At 42.5% G+C, this 22,112-nt stretch overlaps 1 protein-coding gene across 1 annotated transcript; it reads left to right on the top strand.

The window, feature by feature from the left end:
• Positions 1–317: 317 nt before the first annotated feature.
• Positions 318–20,163, top strand: LOC124028731 (sialoadhesin-like; the record flags this gene model as incomplete). The annotated part of the gene is made up of 19 exons (XM_046340710.1): positions 318–342; positions 613–960; positions 1,089–1,304; positions 1,458–1,778; positions 3,397–3,612; positions 8,030–8,371; positions 8,694–8,945; positions 9,031–9,309; positions 9,471–9,746; positions 13,186–13,449; positions 13,745–14,017; positions 14,186–14,449; positions 14,970–15,242; positions 15,415–15,684; positions 16,921–17,151; positions 17,306–17,569; positions 19,189–19,316; positions 19,797–19,850; positions 19,952–20,163. Coding segments are annotated over exons 1-19 (4,499 nt in total), but the record flags the coding sequence as incomplete, so codon positions are not given.
• Positions 20,164–22,112: the final 1,949 nt, after the last annotated feature.

Raw genomic sequence — 22,112 nt, 5'->3', positions numbered from 1 at the left:
CAGGTGGAGTTATTCACCAGCTATAGAGAGAGTTGTTGTTTATGTTTCTAAGACTGCAGGGTGGGAGATGCAACAATGTCCTTGAGAACAGCAGGAAGTGTGTTGGGGGTCTTTCTGTGGTCTGTTTGTGGTCTGGTCTATGTGGTCTGTGGCAGGTATGTGGTCTAAATGGCAGGTATGTGGTCTGTGGCAGGTATGTGTGTCTGTGGCAGGTATGTGGTCTGTGGCAGGTATGTGGTCTGTGGCAGGTAGGTATGTGGTCTGTGGCAGGTATGTGGTCTGTGGCAGGTATGTGGTCTGTGGCAGGTATGTGGTCTGTGGCAGGTATGTGGTCTGTAGCAGGTATGTGGTCTGTGGCAGGTATGTGGTCTGGTCTCATTCATCATGTTTTAGTAATGTTATCTTCATGTTATTCTGTTGTGTTCAGTGACATCGTCTGTTAGGCATTTATCTTTCACACCTCACTGAGTGATGCTTATGTGTGGTTTCCATTCACACTCAACTCAGAAACTACAGGACGGCAACAAAGTGTGGACAAACCCTACTGTCAGTGTGAGCCAATAGACCTTTGCTTAATGTAATATCCTTGTGTTGTGTGACTGTGTGTTTCAGTGGTACTGGGTCAGGATGGCTGGAGTGTTACATACACCACTCAGAGTATCTGTACCTTGAAGGGGTCAACAGTGGATCTGTCCTGCTCTTACACATATCCCAGTGGTTATATCGTCACATCAACCTTCTGGTTCACTAGAAATGATGCTGAGGAGAATCCTGTTAGTCTGAGTGATGAACCAGACTACAAAGGACGTGTGACGTATCATAAAGATAAGAAGAACGACTGCACTCTGAGAATCACAGACCTGAGAGAGAGAGACTCAGCTACGTACAAGTTCAGATTCATAACAGATCAGACTGGAGGGAGATTTACTGGCAACCCTGGAGTCACTCTGTCTGTCACAGGTACAGTGATATTCTTCTGTCAATTTAGTTCTGGAAATTGTAGTGTTTTGTCTTCAAAAAATAAATGTCATGTGACTAGAAAAGATGTCAGATGACTAATGGTTGTAATGTGTTGTGATCTCCTCCAGATCTGCAGGTGAAGGTGACTCCTTATTCAGTTGTATCAGCGTGGAAGACACTGACCTGCACCACCTGTGTTCTGACTGGTAACCCCACCTACACCTGGTACAAGAACGGACAGATAGTAACTGACAACACTTCTCCCTATTCAGTCTACCCTGATGCTGCAGACAGCTACTCCTGTGCTGTAAAATCCAATGAGGATCTCCACACTCCTGCAGTGTGTGAGTATGGATTCAACTCAGTATTCTAGTAGAACTTTTCAAGTATATCTATTCTGTCTCCTAAACAGTCCTCACAGTTATCTAAGATAACCAACACAGGATTATTGCAGCTCATGATTGTATAAGTAATGTCCTCTTGTCATTATGTTTCAGGTGTTCAGGATCAGAGCTGCAACAGAGTGACTTATATTGACAAGAGTATCTGTGCCTTGAAGGGGTCATCAGTGGACATATCCTGTACTTATTCCAGTTATCATCCGATCAAAACAACATTCTGGTTTAGAAGTGATAAGTCGGCCCCTGAGGACCTAACCAGAGACCCAGAGTATGCAGGTCGGGCCCTGGAGAGCCTTCCCTCCACCCTGAGAATCATGGATCTGAGAGAGAGCGACTCAGCTGAGTATAAATTCAGATTCAACACACAGATCTCAGGATGGGGGTACAGCTTCCCTGGAACAACTCTGTCTGTCACAGGTAAAACTACACTTACAGAACATTATGATATACTGGTAATACTACACTTACTGTCAAAATTTGGCCAGGGTTGTTCCGGTTTTTGGTCACTAGATGCCCCCATTGTGCCTTTTGACCTTTTGTTTTCCCTTGATCGCCATTATTATTTGCACCTGTGCCTCGTTTCCCCTGATTGTATTTAAACCCTTTGTTTTCCTCTGTTCTTTGCTCTGTGTTTGTATGTTAGCACCCAGCCCTAGTACTCTGTGAACTCTTGTTGATCCCGGTCGCCTCTCTTGTAGAATTCTGTTTTTTGTTCTTGTTTGTTTGTTTTTGAGTATCTTTTGAGGCTTTTTGTGCTTTACCTTCCACCTTGTGGATTTACCTTTTTGTCTTGGAGGATTTCCTTTGTTCTTGTACGATTCCTTTTGAGGTTGTGGAGTTACATGTTTTCCTGAAGAACTTCACTTTTTACTTCATTAAATACACCGTCTCAAGTACTGCTGTGTCTGCCTCATCTTCTGGGTTCTGCCGACTATTCGTGGCTCAGTTGGTTAAGTGACTGTTTCTCACTCCGGAGACCCGGGTTCGTAACCGGGTCCTGACACGTACAGAACATTATGATATACTGGTAATACTACACTTACAGAACATTATGATATACTGGTAATACTACACGTACAGAACATTATGATATACTGGTAATACTACACTTACAGAACATTGTGATATACTGGTAATACTACACTTACAGAACATTATGATATACTGGTAATACTACACGTACAGAACATTATGATATACTGGTAATACTACACGTACAGAACATTATGATATACTGGTAATACTACACGTACAGAACATTATGATATACTGTTAATACTGCACTTACAGAACATTATGATATACTGGTAATACTACACTTACAGAACATTATGATATACTGGTAATACTACACTTACAGAACATTATGATATACTGGTAATACTACACGTACAGAACATTATGATATACTGGTAATACTACACTTACAGAACATGATGATATACTGGTAATACTACACTTACAGAACATTATGATATACTGGTAATACTACACGTACAGAACATTATTGATATACTGGTAATACTACATTACAGAACATTATGATATACTGGTAATACTACGTACAGAACATTATGATATACTGGTTAATACTACACTTACAGAACATGATATACTGGTAATACTACACGTACAGAACATTATAGAATACTGGTAATACTACACTTACAGAATTGTATAATATACTGGTAGTATTACAGAACATTATGATTTACTGGTAGTACTATATTTACATAACATTATTCTACAGTGTAATTACTTTATCTCTCGTAGCATTAGGTGGCAGGTAGCCTAGTGGTTAGAGCATTAGACCAGTAACTGAAAGGTTGCTGGGTCGAATCCCTGCGCTGACAAGGTAAACCATCTGTTCTGGCCCTGAACAAGGCAGTTAACCTCTGTTCCCTGGTGTCATTATAAATAAGAATTTGTTCTCAGCTGACTTGCCTAGTAAAATAAAGGTCACAGAAACAGAAATACAAATGAGGTGGAAATATTGAGGGTTGTTCTTCTGTGTTTTTATTCTCTCCTCATTCAGACCTGCAGGTGAAGGTGACTTCTGCTGCAGAGGGACAGAAGACACTGACCTGTAGCACCACCTGTACTCTGACTGACAACCCCACATACATCTGGTACAGGAACGGACAACGTCTAGATGAGTCTACTTCCCTGCAATACTCTGTCAATAATTCTTATTCAGACAGTTACTCCTGTGCTGTAAAAAGCCATGAGGATGTCCAAGCTCCAGCAGTGTGTGAGTGTGAATGCAATTAGTTCTCTACTTAACAAGTATCAATCATTTAAGGCCAACGAGAAGGGACAAATTAAATAGAAATGACAACGTCATACACTCTTAGAAAATAAGGATACAGTATTTTTCCCTGGGGTACAAAAATATAAAAATACACATAATGTACCTTCAAAGGTACACATAATGATCTCACATGGTACTGTTAGGTACCTTTTAGGGTACCTGTGAGGATAAAGAGTTTATTGATACATTTTTGTACCCCATATTTCAAATATAAAGGTACAATAATCGGAAATACTTTACCAAAAAAGAAATATTGACCATATTAAATGATCATTGTAATTGCGCACCTATTGATGTCAGACATGCACCTAACCCAATGCTCTGTTGCTGATGACTGGGATGAATGCAGGAGCAGATTTCAGGAGCAGGATAAGACACCCTCTTTTGACTGATGACTGATATAAGGGCATGTACGTGACAGGCCTCTCTGGCTGATATGATTATGATGGTCGTAACGCTGTCATAAAGTGTATTTTCTTCATTCAAGTGACACAGGATGGTCGTAATGCTTCCTGACAGTGTCATAACATGTTTTTTTATACAAGTTATCTAAAATCTGGAAAGAAACGTGACTGTAAATAATTCATTACAACAACAAAGGATTTAAGAGACAAACTCTCAAAAGAAAGGAAACTTCTTGGCAGGGATTTATTTTACATTGAATAAATGTTACTGTAGGTGCCATAACCAGCCGTAAAGTAACGCAATATATGTCATAAAAGGTGTCAATATATGCATCATGACAGTGTTCTCCATATTATGACAGGTTATGACAAGTTATGTCAGCTGTTATGACATAACAAGACATGGTTATCACTGTGTCATAAAGTGTTAGGACACTGGGTGTCGGGTAAAGTGTTTCGCAATCATCACACTCTCACTCTCAAATAAAGGTCTACAATGTGAAGGTGCATTTCTGTTTCCCAGGGTACAAACATATGTTGTGTATCCTAAATACCCTCAAAGTACAACTATGAATCTTTCCCACCTAAAATGAGGTAGATGTTTGTTACTGGGGTGGCACTCTAAAAAGGCAAATTTGTACCATCATTATTATCATCATTATATTTCCCAGCATGCTCTACTACAGGTTGATCAACTTAAAAAATATATATATCTGTGTTTTTGCATGTACATTGATTGATTGATTAATCTACACAGATTAATTTTATGCTATGCTAAAATAAATAATGTACATTTTTCTAAACTAATCCAATCAGCTTTGTTAGATTGTTTTCACCAGTTACTAAAATGGTTATTCCAGTTTAAATGGCTTAGGGAGTCTCCTCACAATGTTCCTACACCTGACAGTCATTATGAATGCAGATGGCGTGTGAATAATATTCAAACTGTTGGATATCCTAACTCTGGCTGGATTCCAATAGGAATGACAAATCACAATGCAAGCCAGCTTTTTCAGAAATCCCGGTTGGAAGATTTCTGAAACGGGTGAAAATTTGTTACAATCTGGGAATTTGGGGAAAGTTACTTGATTTTTTTGAGCCTACATGCAGGCCTGATGTGTAAATAATTTAAACCATAAATTTCAAGCCTCTGTATTAGAGTAAAACTATTCTTCAAAATAAGGCCTCATGAGATCTGTAATGTATTGTCATGAAGAGTTTCATTTTAATAATATACGCCTAGGAACTCAGGACTGAAAATGTACGAATTCAACAACCATGTCTCCGTCACTAACAAGTAACTCTACAATTCACTCAAACTGGATAATTATATTGGAGGCATGGCTTAGTGGGTGCATGGTGTTCAGATAGTTATTTTTGGCCACCCATGAGTGGAAGTGTTGACCCACAGTCCCACACGGTGACATGATATCACTAACCCACAGTCCCACACGGTGACATGATATCATTGACCCACAGTCCATTTGACACACAAGGTGACATGATATCATTGACCCACAGTCCCACACGGTGACATGATATCATTGACCCACAGTCCCACACGGTGACATGATATCATTGACCCACAGTCCCAACGGTGACATGATATCATTGACCCACAGGGTGAACACATTTAACATCAAATTTAAAACTGTAGAAATCAAATCAAATCAAATCAAATCAAATTTATTTATATAGCCCTTCGTACGTCAGCTGATATCTCAAAGTGCTGTACAGAAACCCAGCCTAAAACCCCAAACAGCAAACAATGCAGGTGTAAAAGCACGGTGGCTAGGAAAACTCCCTAGAAAGGCCAAAACCTAGGAAGAAACCTAGAGAGGAACCGGGCTATGTGGGGTGGCCAGTCCTCTTCTGGCTGTGCCGGGTAGAGATTATAACAGAACATGACCAAGATGTTCAAATGTTCATAAATGACCAGCATGGTCAAATAATAATAACAGGCAAACAGTTGAAGATGTTCCCAGCATGGTCAAATAATAATAAGGCAGAACAGTTGAAACTGGAGCAGCAGCACAGTCAGGTGGACTGGGGACAGCAAGGAGCCATCATGTCAGGTAGTCCTGGGGCACGGTCCTAGGGCTCAGGTCCTCCGAGAGAGAGAAAGAAAGAGAGAATTAGAGAGAGCATATGTGGGGTGGTCCAGTCCTCTTCCGGCTGTGCCCACACGGTGGAGATTATAACAGAACGTGGCCAAGATGTTCAAATGTTCATAAATGACCAGCATGGTTGATATAATAGTGAAATGATATCATTGACCCACAGTCCCACACGGTGCAGAACAGTTGAAACTGGAGCATGAGCATGGCCAGGTGGACTGGGGACAGCAAGGAGTCCTCATGTCAGGTAGTCCTGGGACATGGTCCTAGGGCCCAGGCCAGTTGAAACTGGAGCAGCAGCATGGCCAGGTGGACTGGGGACAGCAAGGAGTCATCATGTCAGGTAGTCCTGGGGCATGGTTCTAGGGCTCAGGTCCTCCGAGAGAGAGAAAGAAAGAGAGAAGGAGAGAATCCCCCCCAGTCCCACACGGTGACATGATATCATTGACCCACAGTCCCACACGGTGACATGATATCATTGACCCACAGTCCCACACGGTGACATGATATCATTGACCCACAGTCCCACACGGTGACATGATATCATTGACCCACAGTCCCACACGGTGACATGATATCATTGACCCACAGTCCCACCCGGTGACATGATATCATTGACCCACAGTCCCACCCGGTGACATGATATCATTGACTCACAGTCCCACACGGTGACATGATATCATTGACCCACAGTCCCACACGGTGACATGATATCATTGACGTGACGTGCAAATGAGGGATAGAAAACAGATCGCTCAAATATCACCATTCCAATGATCCTTTTTGTTTTTTTGTTTTTGTGCGGGTTCCCCGTAACGCCCCCAGCAAGATGCTGCCCCGGGCGGCTGCCTATGTCGCCTACACCTAAATCCACCCGTCTATAACTAGTCACGGGGAAACAAAGATTCCTGAAGTATTGAGATTTTTCAGCCAATTTTTGTCAAAAATAGTTTCATAAATCAAGTCTTTGATTAACAGAAGGTACACTGGTGGCACCTGCTGGTCCAAATGATTTAGAGCAGCTAAATGATTATTGCTGACGCCCCACACCCCATATAGCATATGCAGTGGAGCCTTTATGTCTTCTACCAAACCAATACCAAACTAACCTGGTGGTTGTTCGACGAAACCAAGGTTTGGACGTCATTGATCATGTGCTTCTGATAAAGTGACACAGGCATCGGTGCGCTGCTTCGAAATACACCGCTTAGCTGTTTCTACACATGCCTCGGAGCTATGGTATCAAACGTAACATCACCACCTGTAACTAAAAGCACAAAGGAGGAGCTTACAGGGCACCACCCCAGAGACACGTGGTTGTACCCTTTACAGGACACCACCCCGGAGACATGTGTTTGTACCCTTTACAGGACACCACCCCGGAGACACGTGGTTGTACCCTTTACAGGACACCACCCCGGAGACATGTGTTTGTACCCTTTACAGGGCACCACCCCAGGACACCACCCCAGGACACCACCCGGAGACATGTGTTTGTACCCTTTACAGGGCACCACCCCGGAGACATGTGTTTGTACCCTTTACAGGGCACCACCCCAGAGACATGTGTTTGTACCCTTTACAGGGCACCACCCCAGAGTCATGTGTTTGTACCCTTTACAGGGCACCACCCCAGAGACATGTGTTTGTACCCTTTACAGGGCACCACCCCAGAGACATGTGTTTGTACCCTTTTAGAAACAAATCTAAACCTTTATTTCTGAGTGTAGATATATGTCTATATTTAATTTGAATTTTAAATGAACCTGTCCAATGCATCTAAAACATTTAGTCTCATTATCGTTTCAGGAATTGATCAGCTACATTTTGTTTCAGGTGTTCGGGATGAGAGCTGTATGAATGTGACTTACACCCATCAGAGTATCTGTGCTTTGAAAGGGTCAACAGTGGACATATCGTGCTTTTACACACATCCCAGTTGGCATAACGTCACAGAAGTGTTCTGGTTCAGCAAATGGGAGTCTGGTGTAACTAACGATCTGAGCCAGGACCCAGAGTATGCAGATCGTGTGAAGTACCATCGACAAACAGACAAGGACTCCACTCTAACAATCACAGACCTGAGGGAAAGAGACTCAACTGAGTACAAGTTCAGATTTAAAACAGTTCATGCAGAATGGGGATATACCTTCTCTGGAACAACTCTGTCTGTCACAGGTGTGTGCTTTATACTCTACACTCTTAGAAAAAAGGTGCTATGTAGAACCTAAAAAGGTTGTTTGGCTGTCCTCATAGCATAACCCTTTGAAGAACAGTTTTGGGATCCATGTAGAACCCATGTAGAACATGGGACACAAAATGAAACAGAAAAGGGTTCTACCTGGAACCAAAATAGGGTTATCTTATGGGGATAGTCGAAGAACCCTGTTTTTCTAAGACTGTATACATTAACGGATTTATGTTGTATTTATCTGGTCCAATAACAGGAGAAAATAACCAGAGAAAATATGTCATTTACTCCTTATTCACAATCTTTCAGGTCTGCAGGTGGAGATCACTCCTGCCACAGTGACTGAGGGACAGAGAGTGACACTGGCCTGTAGGACCGTCTGTACTCTGACTGATAACCCCAACCCCTCCTACATCTGGTACAAGTTAGGCCAGCGTCTCACCAACCAAAATAACAGCCTGATCCTCAACCCAGTCAGCAGTGAGGATGCCGGCAGATACTCCTGTGCTGTAGAAGGCTTTGAGGATCTCCACTCACCTGAAGAGACTCTCACTGTCAAATGTGAGGATTTTTATTGTATTCTTTACTAAATAACATCATCACTTAGGTCCTTACTGCATATGCTTACACTCGTTCTGTCATTCAGATGGCCCAAAGAACACACTGGCATCAATCCATCTCTCTGGTGAAATAGTGGAGGGCAGTTCAGTGACTCTGACCTGCATCAGTGATGCCAACCCACCTGTGGACAAATACACCTGGTACAAGAAGATTGGAGCCCACTATCAGTCTTTCTCCCATGGGAACACAGAACTACAGCATGTCTTCAGTCACATCCAGTCATCTGACACTGGGGAGTACTACTGTGAAGCCCGGAATGAGATGGGGACAGACAGGTCTGAGTCTATCAACATCGATGTGAAATGTGAGTAAAGTACAACTCAATGTTGAAATGTTGGAATCAGTTTAAATGTAAATGAATCCATAAAGCATAGCATAGCCAACATCGGTTCCTTTGAATGTTTTGTGTAAGTGACTCATCTATTGGATAGTTATGTAACTGAACTCATGTTTCTTTTACACCAGACGGCCCAAAGAGCACCTCAGTGTCAGTCAGTCCCTCTGGTGACATAGTGGAGGGCAGTTCAGTGACTCTGACCTGCAGCAGTGATGCCAACCCACCTGTGCAGAGTTATGCCTGGTACAAGAATGGAAGTGTCTATCAGAGTATCTTCTATGGGAACACAGAACCACAGCAGGTTTTCAGCCAAATCAAGTCATCTGACACTAGACAGTACTACTGCTGGGTCTCGAATGGAATTAGTACGGACAGGTCTCCATCTTTAGACATCGATGTTAAATGTGAGTAAAACATGAGAGTAGCTCAGTGTTTGAATGTTAGCCTCGGGTAAGGAAAGGGGGAGGGGTGTGTGTCTTTGTTAACAACAGCTGGTATGTGTTCTCTAATGTTAAGGAAGTCTTTCTCCCCTGAGTTAGAATACCCCGAGCTGCAGACCACACTATTTACCAAGAGAGTTTTCATCAATATTTATCATAGCTGTCTATTTACCACCACAAACCGATGCTGACACTAAAACCACACTCAACAAGCTGTATAGGGCCGTAAGCAAACAAGAAAAAGACCATCCAGAGGTGATGTTTCTCATGGCTGGTGGTGTCCAACTAGAGGCTTCACAACTCTATGTTACCATTACTTCACACACAGAAATGCATACAAGGCTCTTCCTCACCCTCCTTTAGGCAAATCTGACCATAACTCTTATACTCCTGATTCCTGCTTACAATAAAAAAACTCAAACAGGAAGTTCCAATGATGCGCTCAATACGAAAGTGGTCTGATGATGCGGAAGCTAAGCTACAGGACTGTTTTGCTAGCACAGACTGTTTCAGGATTAATCTGATAACTTTGAGGAGTTTACCACATCAGTCACCGGTTTCATTAATAAGTGCACCAGTGACTCCATCCCTACAGTGACCGTACGTACATATCCCTACCAGAAGCCATTGATTGCAAGCATCATCCATACTGAGCTAAAGGCTAGCGCTACCCCTTTCAATGAGCGGGACACAAATCCAGATGCTAATAAGAAATCCTGCTACAACCTCCAATGAGCCATCAAACAGGCAAAGCGTTAGTCCCGGATGAAGATCGAATTGTACTATGTCGGCTCTGCCATAAAAGAAAATATCTTGGTAAATAGTACGGTCTGCAGCTCGGGGTATTCTAAGGGTTTGAAAACTATCACGGATTACAAAGGGAAACCCAGCCACGAGCTGCCTTGTGAGGTGAACCTACCAAATGTGCTAAATACCTTCTTTGCTCGCTTTGATGAAAGCAATACTGAACCATACATGAGAGAACCAGCTGTTCCGGATGACTGTGTGATCTCGCTCACCGTAGCTGATGTGAGTAAGACTTTTAAACAGGTTAACATTCACAAGGCCGCCGGGCCGGACGGCCGTGGGGCTGAGAGCATGCGCGGACCAGCTGGAAAGTGTCTTCACTGACATTTCCAACCTCTCCCTGACCCAGTTTGTAATACCTACTTGTTTCAAGCAGACCACCATAGTCCCTGTGCCCAAGAACCCCAAAATAACCAGTCTAAATTGTTATTACCCTGTAGGACTTACATCTGTAGCCATGAAACGCTTTGAAAGGCTGGTCATCACTCATCACATCACATCCCAGACACAATGGACGCACTCCAATTCGCATACCATTCCAACAGATCCACAGCTGACACAATCTCTATTGCACTCCACACAGCCCTCTCCCACATGGACAAGAGGAACACCTATGTTAGAATGCTATTCATTGACTACAGCTCAGCGTTCAACACCATAGTGCCCTCCAAGCTCATCACTAAACTCAGGACCCTGTGACTGAACACCTCCCTCTGCAACTGGTTTGTATACTTCCTGACGGGCCGCCCCCAGGTGGTGATGGTAGGTAGCAACACAGCCGCCATCCGCCTCAACACAGGGGCCCATCATGGGTGAGTGCTTAGTCCCCTACTGTACTCCCTGTTCATCCACGACTGCATGGCCTCACACGACTCCAACGCCATCATTAAGTTTACTGATGACACAACAGTGTTAGGCCCGATCACCAACGACGATGAGACAGCCTATAGGGAGGAGATTAGTGACTTGGCAGTGTGGTGCCAGGACAACATCCTCTCCCTCAATGTGAGCAAGACAAATAAGCTGAACGTGGACTACAGGAAATGAATTGCAGAGCACGCCCCTTCCACATCGACGGGGCTGTAATGTAGTTGAGAGGGTCAAGAGCTTCAAAATTCTAAGTGTCCACATCACTGTAAGTAATTAACATGATCCACACACACCGACACAATCTTGAAGAAGGCACGACAAATGAAAAGATTTGTCATGGACCCTCAGATCTTCCAAAAGTTCTACAGCTTCAGCATTGAGAGCATCTTGACTGGCAGCATCACTGCTTGGCATGGTAACTGCTTGGCATCCAACCGCAAGGTCCCTGCCACTCAGGATCTCTATACCGGTCAGTGACAAAGAATGGCCCTAAAAATGATCAAAGATTCTGGTTACCCAAGTGATAGAATGTTCTCATCGCTATTGCATGGCAAGCTGTACCGATGCACCAAGTCTGAAACCAACAGGACCCTGAATAGTTTCTACCCACATGCCACGAGACTCCTAAATACTGTAGTTAACCAAATAGCTTCCCGGACAATCAGCATTGACCGTTTTGCAGTCTTTTGACTCATCACATTCGCTGCTGCTACTGTGCATTTTCTATCCCGTTTCTTATTCAATTTAACCCTGCATACACTATATATGCTTAAGTATGTGGACACCCCTTCTAATTGCTGAATTTGGCTATTTCAGCCACATCCATTGCTGAAAGGTTTATAAAACAAACATTGGTATTAGAATGGCCTTACTGAAGAGCTCAGCGACTTTCAACATGGAACCGTCATAGGATGCCACCTTTCCAACCAGTCAGTTTGTCAACTTTCTGACATGCTAGAGCTGCCACGGCCAACTATACGTGCTGTTATTGTAAAGAGGAAATGTCTAGGAGCAACAACACCTCAGCCGCTAAGTGGTAGGCCACACAAGCTCACAGAATGGGAAATACTTACGTTACAGCATTGAAAATGATTCTGTGCTTCCAACTTTGTGGCAACAGTTTGGGAAGGCCCTTTCCTGTTTCAGCATGACAATGCCCACGCGCACAAAGTTAGGTCCATACAGAAATGGTTTGTCTAGATCGGTGTAGAAGAACTTGACCGGCCTGCACAGAGACCTGACTTCAACCTCATTGAACTCCTTTGGGATGAATTGAAACGCCGACTGTGAGCCAGGCCTAATCCCCCAACAACAGTGCCCAACTTCACTAATGCTCTCGTGGCTGAATGGAAGCAAAACTCCAACATCTACTGGAAAGCCGTCCCAGAAGAGTGGAGGCCTATGGAATATAAAGTGGACGTGGTTCAGTGAACTACGCTTGCATAATGAGAAGCCTAACCCTTACCTGAAGCTTACAACCATTCGCTAATACCTAGCTTTTAGTGCAATGGGCAAACACAGTCTTGAGACGCGTAGACAACCAGTGTTTAGCATCTGGTTGGTCACGTAAAGCACCTTTCCAAATGTGTTTCTTTTAATGTTTTGACTAGTTAATGTTCTCTGACCTGTCAATGTCATGTTATCTTTGATTCGTCTGATAACTGATGCAAGGTCTTGATTGCACTATTGTCACATGATAACCCCTCCACACATTATTCCTTACCAGATGCCCCCAAAAGCACCTCAGTGTCAGTCAGTCCCTCTGGTGAAATAGTGGAGGGCAGTTCAGTGACTCTGACCTGCAGCAGTGATGCCAACCCACCTGTGGACAAATACACCTGGTACAAGAAGAACGTAACCTCACCAAAAGCATCAGGACAGAGTTACAGCATCACTAACATCATCTCTGAGGACAGAGGAGAATATTACTGTGAGGCTGAGAATAAATATGGACGTCTCACCTCTTCCCCTGTATTTGTGGACGTCCAGTGTAGGTACATCTTTAACATTTTCATCATGCTTGTAAACTGCTAAAATTATGATAAATCAAGAAACATTTTACTATAAAACATCCACATCTGTCAATATGTATTTTCACAATGTGAATGTAATTATTTCTAACTGACCTGTAAAATCTACTGGTTTACCTTATTCACTCAATCTAATCTCTTCAGAAAGCCAAGATAAGGTCTACACTTGTTGTATTCGGTGCACGTGACAAATACAGTTTGATTTGATAATACTATAACCAAGATGTTAATGACTTTATATTGGAACTTTGTCAGATGACCCAAAGAACACCTCAGTGTCAGTCAGTCCCTCTGGTGAAATAGTGGAGGGCAGTTCAGTGACTCTGACCTGCAGCAGTGATGCCAACCCACCTGTGCAGAGTTACACCTGGTACAAGACGATTGGCTATCAGTCTGTCTCCTACGGGAACACAGAATCACAGCAAGTCTTCAACCAAATCAAGTCATCTGCCACTGGAGAGTACTACTGTGAGGCCTGGAATGGGATTAAAACAGGGAGGTCTGAGTCAATCAACATCGATGTGAAATGTGAGTAAAGTCCAGATCAGTGTTGGAATCAGTTTAATAAAATCAATCATTTTAACTGAATTATACTAAATGATAATCATAGCCCAAATCTCTTTATTTTAATGTTTTGTGTAACTGAGTAATCTTTTGGATAGTTCTCTGACTGAACTAATGTTTATTTTACACCAGATGGTCCAAGGAACACCTCAGTGTCAGTCAGTCCCTCTGGTGAAATAGTGGAGGGCAGTTCAGTGACTCTGACCTGCAGCAGTGATGCCAACCCACCTGTGGACAAATACACCTGGTACAAGAAGACCGTAACCTCACCAAAAGCATCAGGACAGAGTTACAGCATCACTAACATCATCTCTGAGGACAGAGGAGAATATTACTGTGAAGCTGAGAATAAATATGGACGTCTCACCTCTTCCCCTGTATTTGTGGACGTCCAGTGTAGGTACATCTTTAACATTTTGGTCATACTTAAACTGCTTAAATAATGATGAGTCAAAAAACATTTTAATATACACATTTCTGAATATTTATTTTCACAATGTTAATGTAATTATTTCAAACTGACTTGTAAAATCTACTGGTTTACTTTATTTGGTAAATCTAATGTTTTCAGAAGAAAAAGATAATATACAGTACAAGTCAATAGTTTGGACACACCTACTCATTCAGGGTTTTTCTTTATTTGTACTATTTTCGACATTGTAGAATAACAGTAACGACATAAAAAGTATGAAATAACACATATGGAATATTTTAGTAACCTAATTCTTTTTTTACAAATCAAAATGTATTTTATATTTGAGATTCTTCAAAGTAGCAACCCTTTGCCTTGATGACAGCTTTGCACACTCTTTACATTCTCTCAACCAGCTTCATGAGGTATTCACCTGGAATGCATTTAAATTAATTAATAGCTGTGCCTTGTTAATTTGTGGAATTTATAATGGTCTTTTATCAGATGGCCCAAAGAACACCTCAGTGTCAGTCAGTCCCTCTGGTGAAATAGTGGAGGGCAGTTCAGTGACTCTGACCTGCAGCAGTGATGCCAACCCACTTGTTAAGCGTTATACCTGGTACAAGAAGATTGGCTATCAGTCTGTCTCCTACGGGAACACAGAACCACAGCAAGTCTTCAACCAAATCAAGTCATCTGCCACTGGAGAGTACTACTGTGAGGCCTGGAATGGGATGAAGACAGGGAGGTCTGAGTCAATCAACATCGATGTGAAATGTGAGTAAAGTACAGATCAGTGTTGGAATGTTGCAATCAGTTTAATGAAGTCAATAATTTGCATTAATCCTAAACCATATCAAAGCCCAAATCTCTTTATTTTACTATTATATGTAAGTGAATAATCTTTTGGATAGTTCTCTGACTAAACTCATGTTTCTTTTTACACCAGATGGCCCAAAGAACATCTCAGTGTCAGTCAGTCCCTCTGGTGGAATAGTGGAGGGCAGTTCAGTGACTCTGACCTGCAGCAGTGATGCCAACCCACCTGTCCAGAGTTACACCTGGTGGTACAAGAAGAATGGAGGTGACAATCAGAGTATGACAGGACCACAGCATGTCTTCAACCAAATCCAGTCATCTGACACTGGAGAGTACTACTGTGAGGCCTGGAATGGGATGAAGACAGGGAGGTCTGAGTATATCGACATTGATGTGAAATGTGAGTAAAGTACAGATCAGTGTTGGAATATTGGAGAAACTAACATCTACAAAATGTATCAACCATTTGAACGGCATTGGTCCTGAAGCAGAGCATTAGGCTGTTAGTCCTAGATTCACATTGGTCCTGAAGCAGAGCATAAGGCTGTTAGTCCTAGATTCACATTGGTCCTGAAGCAGAGCATTAGGCTGTTAGTCCTAGATTCACATTGGTCCTGAAGCAGAGCATTAGGCTGTTAGTCCTAGATTCACATTGGTCCTGAAGCAGAGCATAAGGCTGTTAGTCCTAGATTCACATTGGTCCTGAAGCAGAGCATAAGGCTGTTAGTCCTAGATTCACATTGGTCCTGAAGCAGAGCATTAGGCTGTTAGTCCTAGAGGTCCTGAAGCAGAGCATAAGGCTGTTAGTCCTAGATTCACATTGGTCCTGAAGCAGAGCATTAGGCTGTTAGTCCTAGATTCACATTGGTCCTGAAGCAGAGCATTAGGCTGTTAGTCCTAGATTCACATTGGTCCTGAAGCAGAGCATTAGGCTGTTAGTCCTAGATTCACATTGGTCCTGAAGCAGAGCATAAGGCTGTTAGTCCTAGATTCAATCAATGTTAATCAGCGACAGCCGACACTCACATAGCTGATGTTTTGGCGGTGTTGGAGGTACAACTGCATTGTAGCTGTCTGCTCTTGTGAGCAGCTGCTCTTGATCATTATCATGAAGACATACCCATCCCAGCTGCTCTTGATCATTATCATGAAGACATACCCATCCCAGCTGGTCTTGATCATTATCATGAAGACATACCCATCCCAGCTGGTCTTGATCATTATCATGAAGACATACCCATCCCAGCTGGTCTTGATCATTATCATGAAGACATACCCATCCCACTCCCATTAGAAGTTCACAACGAGAATGGCAATATAGAAATAATGATGCTCAAATTACAATCATGAATTAAAATAATGATAATTTCTATCAGCCTAATTGAGGTGTAGATTACATCTCATATTCCAGTGTTCCAACTTGTAAACAAAACTTCATGGGAATTCCCTTAATGCAACTCTGTGCAGCCAATGACAATGTGCTCTTGAGGTATAGTGCCCGGATTTACTTGTGGATTTGACAGCTCTAATGCAGTTCCAACTACGACACCGCCAAAACAACCGCAATGCAGGTGTCGGCTACCGCAGATGTCATATAATCTAGGCCTTAATGTATTTCTTAAAAATGATTTACTAGACGGTCCAAAGAACACCTCAGTGTCAGTCAGTCCCTCTGGTGGAATAGTGGAGGGCAGTTCAGTGACTCTGACCTGCAGCAGTGATGCCAACCCACCTGTGCAGATTTACATCTGGTACAAGACGAATGGAGCTGAAACCTCAATGAGACATTCTGGATGGAGTTACAGGATCACTAACATCATCCCTGAGGACAGAGGAGAATACTACTGTTTGGCAGTGAATGAAGTTGGTTGCAAAGATCAAAGCTTGTTCCTCTAAAAGTTTTGTGTAAGTATTGCAGATCCTCTCCATCTTGTACTCGTGTGGTTTAACAGATATATTTTAAAAACTCAAAATGAAAGTATTGTGACACTACCACTTTGGGACATTCATCTTTCTATCAGGTAAACCAAAGACCACCTCCGTGTCAGTCAGTCCCTCTGGTGAAATAGTGGAGGGCAGTTCAGTGACTCTGACCTGCAGCAGTGATGCCAACCCACCTGTGGACAAATACACCTGGTACAAGAAGAATGGAGTTTCACTGAAAGGATCTGAAAACACCTTCCTCATCACCAACATTAACTCTGAGGACAGTGGAGAATACTACTGTGAGGCTGAGAATGAATATGGAGGTCTCAACTCTTCTACAATTTCTGTAGATGTTCAGTGTAAGTACACCTAACCATCTCATCGTTGATGAGAGAATCACACATCTTTATATTTCACTCATAGAATAAACTCAGCAAAAAAAGAAACGTCCCTTTTTCAGGACCCTGTCTTTCAAAGATAATTCGTAAAAATCCAAATAACTTCACAGATCTTCATTGTAAAGGGTTTGAACACTGTTTCCTATGCTTGTTCAATGAACCACAAACAATTCATGAACATGCACCTGTGGAATGGTCGTTAAGATACTAACAGCTTACAGACGGTAGGCAATTAAGGTCACAGTTCTCAAAACTTAGGACACTAAAGAGGCCTTTCTACTGACTCTGAAAAACACCAAGCGAAAGATGCCCAGGGTCCTGCTCATCTGCGTGAACATGCCTCAGGCATGCCGCAAGGAAGCATGAGGACTGCAGATGTGGCCAGTGAAATAAATTGCGATGTCCGTACTGTGAGACGCCCAAGACAGCGCTACAGGGGGAGACAGGACGGACAGCTGATCGTCCTCGCAGTGGCAGACCACGTGTAACAACACCTGCAGGATCGGTACATCCAAACATCACACCTGCTGGACAGGTACAGGAGGGCAATAACAACTGCCTGAGTTACACCAGGAATGCACAATCCCTCCATTAGTGCTCAGACTGTACGCAATAGGCTGAGAGAGGCTGGACTGAGGGCTTGTAGGCCTGTTGTAAGGCAGGTCCTCACCTGACATCACCGGCAACAACGTTAAGCCTGTAGGCACAAACCCACTGCTGGACCAGACAGTGCTCTTCACTGATAGTCGCGGTTTTGTGTCACCAGGGTGATGGTGAGATGCGCTTTTTATCGTCAAAGGAATCAGCTACACACGAGGCCTGTACTCTGGAGTGGGATCGATTTGGAGGTGGAGGGTCCATCATGGTCTGGGGCGGTGTGTGTCAGCATCATCCAAACTGGGCTTGTTGTCATTGCAGGCAATCTCAAGCTGTGCGTTACAGGGAAAGACATCCTATTCCTTCATGTGGTAGCCTTCCTGCAGGCTCATCCTGACATGACCCTCCAGCATGACAATGCCACCCGGTCCATTTGCTCGTTCTGTACGTGATTTCCTGCAAGACCGGAATGTCAATGTTCTGCCATGGCCAGCGAAGAGCCCGGATCTCAATCCCATTGAGCACGTCTGGGACCTGTTGGATCAGAGGGTGAGGGCTGGGTCATTCTCCCCAAAAATGTCTGGGAATTTGCAGGTGCCTTGGTGGAAGAGTGGGGTAACATCTCACAGCAAGACCTGGCAAATCTGGTGCAGTCCATGAGGAGGAGATGCACTGCAGTACTTATACAACTGGTGGCCACACCAGATCCTGACTACTACTTTTGAGTTTGACCCCCCCTTTGTTCAGGGACACATTATTCCCTTTCTGTTAGTCACATGTCTGTGGAACATGTTCAGTTTATGAATCTCAGTTGTTGAATCTTATGTTCATACATATAATTGTACGTTAAGTTTTGCTGAAAATAAATGCAGTTGACAGTGAGCGGACATTTCTTTTTTTTGCTGAGTTTACCTCAAGTTCCATAATTCTCCTCATGTAAAACACTGTTTTAAAACACTGTATTGGTTCATACTGTCCACCAGACGGCCCAAAGAACACCTCAGTGTCAGTCAGTCCCTCTGGTGAAATAGTGGAGGGCAGTTCAGTGACTCTGACCTGCAGCAGTGATGCCAACCCACCTGTGCAGAATTACACCTGGTACAAGAAGAATGTAACCTCACCAGTATTGTCAGGACAGAATTACAACATCACTAACATCAGCTCTGAGGACAGTGGACATTACCTTTGTGAGGCCAGGAATAAAATAGCATCTGAGAACTCTACAGCTCTGAAGATCATTGTAGCAGGTAAAGGGTCATCTTCAATATGCAAAATACACAATTACATGTTACAATTTAATCTACATTTGGCTTATTACACTTGACTTTTGTGTTGGCTTATACGATTCCCAAGCCTTTAATGTGATTTTCTTTTCAGTTTACAACATACCAAGTACTCATATCATTCATATTTTATTATAGGGGAAACACACCTCAATTAAGACTGCAGCCGTAGGAATCATAATTGTTGTTCTGGTTCTCATACTCTGTCTCTCTGGCTTCATGTGGTTCAGGTGGTGAACATTTAGCTTTTTATCACTCTGATTTGTTTCTAACTTCATTAATCATTAATAAATGAATGTCCAAAACAGGACGGCATCCAAATCCAGCTCAATAGAAACCAGAGACACAGCAGACGAGGACAGGTGAGTCGTTGGAATCAGAAGATGACTGTGATGAATGTGTATTGTTTGTGGAACTGTGTATTCTTTTTCTACTCATGTTGTCTATACTCTTTCCCCATCAGGGAGACTCTACTCTCCTTTATGACAACATGGCCATGCAGCAGAGACAGCAGTCACCGTCGAGTCAGGATGGCGTTCCCCACACCAGCGTCCGTCTCTCCCTCCAAAAACCAGGAAGAGCTTTGTGCTCCATCGTCCAACTGCCTCAACCCCAGAAACAGGACAGAGATGTCCAGTACACTGCTGTGAAATTCAACCCCCAGTGTACCACCCGGTGAGCATATTCTGCAATAAGGTCATTCATATGCTGCGGCTTATTGTAGTAGATGTCATCAATCACCAAAACAGTGACCCCTAGTGATGTCATATTCAACTTCTTAAGGATCGGGCGTTCCGTCAACGGGACAGTTGTAAATCATGCAGCGCATTATATCAAGATCACAGATTTTAGAGTAACAACAAATGTCGGGTACATAGAAGTGTCTTATATCGACTGAAGCGTTCATTATTGTTAATATAACTGTCACTGTCCAATTTATTGTAGCTATTACTGTGAAAAAATGCCATGCTATTGTTTTCGGAGAGCTCTAACAACAAAACCCTTTTTCAACGTGATGGGTTTTATAAATTCACCTCTGAAGGTGAAATGTGTACTTATATTCTGAAATCTTGCTCTGATTTATCATCCCAATGGTCCCAGAGATAACATGAAGTGTCATTTTGTTAGATAAAAATCATTTTTCATATCCTGAAAAGGTCCATATTGCACACAATATTGATGTATTTTATTTTTATTTCATTTTACATTTAAGTCATTTAGCAGACGCTCTTATCCAGAGCGACTTACAAATTGGTGCATTCACCTTATGACATCAGTGGAGCAGTCACTTTACAATAGTGCATCTAAATCTTAAGGGGGAGTGAGAGGGATTACTTATCCTATCCTAGGTATTCCTTAAAGAGTATTTCCACTTGTTCAATTTGTAAAGAAAAAAATCTGTGAACATCTCACCCTCTAAATGTTGTTTGAATGAGTAAAATCACATTATTAAATATTCCTCAGAGATCCTAGAAGGTAACTTAAGATTTTACTATTTCATTAGGGGTCTAGTATATCGTATAGGACACCATATTTGGTCACGTGGGCAGCCATCACTTGAACAACTGTACCTTTGTTAAAACCTCTTAGAGGTTAGGGTGCATTTTTTAAAACTTTTTGATAAAAAGCGTGCAAAATTTCAACGTCCTGCTACCCATGCCAGGAATATAGTATATGCATATGATTAGTATGTGTGGATAGAAAATACTCTGAAGTTTATAAAACTGGTTACATCATGTCTGTGACTATAACATAACTTGTGTAGCAGGCAAAACCCCAAGGAAAAACTGTTCCAAAAAAAAGAAAATCCCTCTGCCAGTTCCCTGTATTGTCTATGTCATGGGAAATTAGATAGCGCCCAGTTTACAGTTCCTACAACTCCCACAGGATGTGACCAGTCTTGGGAATTGGGTTGAAGTTAAACTTTGGTGAAATGAAGAATAGGCACTTCCTGTCAGAGGTTACACTGTGGATAGTTATGAAAGAGAGAAAATCGTCCATGATTTGTTGACTTGCTGCTATTGAATACAGATCGCCCCGTCATCAATTTGATCGATTATTAACGTTTACAAATACCTAAAGTTGGATTACAAAAGTAGTTTGAAATATTTTGGCAAAGTTTATAGGCAACTTTTTAAATTTTTTGTAATGACGTTGAGTTTTGGAAAGCTGTTTTTTCTGGATCAGACGGGCTTTATAAATGGACATTTTGGGTATACATGGACAGAATTAATTTAAAAAAGAACCAATTGTGATGTTTTGGGGTGTCAACAAAGAAGCTCGTCAAAGGTAATGCATGTTTTATATGTTATTTCAGCGCTTTGTGTGGCGCCGGCTACGCTAATTATTTTGTTTACGTCTCGTTCAGGTATTTCGGGGGGTGCATGCTATCAGATAATAGCTTCTCATGCTTTCGCCAAAAGCATTTTTAAAATCTGACATGTTGGCTGGATTCACAACTAGTGTAGCTTTAATTGAGTACCCTGCATGTGTGATTTAATGAAAGTTTGAGTTTTATCTCGTACTATTTGAATTTGGCGCTCTGTATTTCCCCAGGCTATTGGCCAGAAGAGACGCTAGAGTCTCTATAGCCGTAAGAGGTTAAATAAGAACTAATCAGGGTC

Source organism: Oncorhynchus gorbuscha, unplaced genomic scaffold, assembly GCF_021184085.1.
Source record: "Oncorhynchus gorbuscha isolate QuinsamMale2020 ecotype Even-year unplaced genomic scaffold, OgorEven_v1.0 Un_scaffold_4738, whole genome shotgun sequence".
In the NCBI taxonomy this organism is placed as follows: domain Eukaryota; kingdom Metazoa; phylum Chordata; class Actinopteri; order Salmoniformes; family Salmonidae; genus Oncorhynchus; species Oncorhynchus gorbuscha.
The sequence above is the reverse complement of the archived record's forward strand: the minus strand, read 5'-3'. Positions and strand labels throughout refer to the sequence as shown.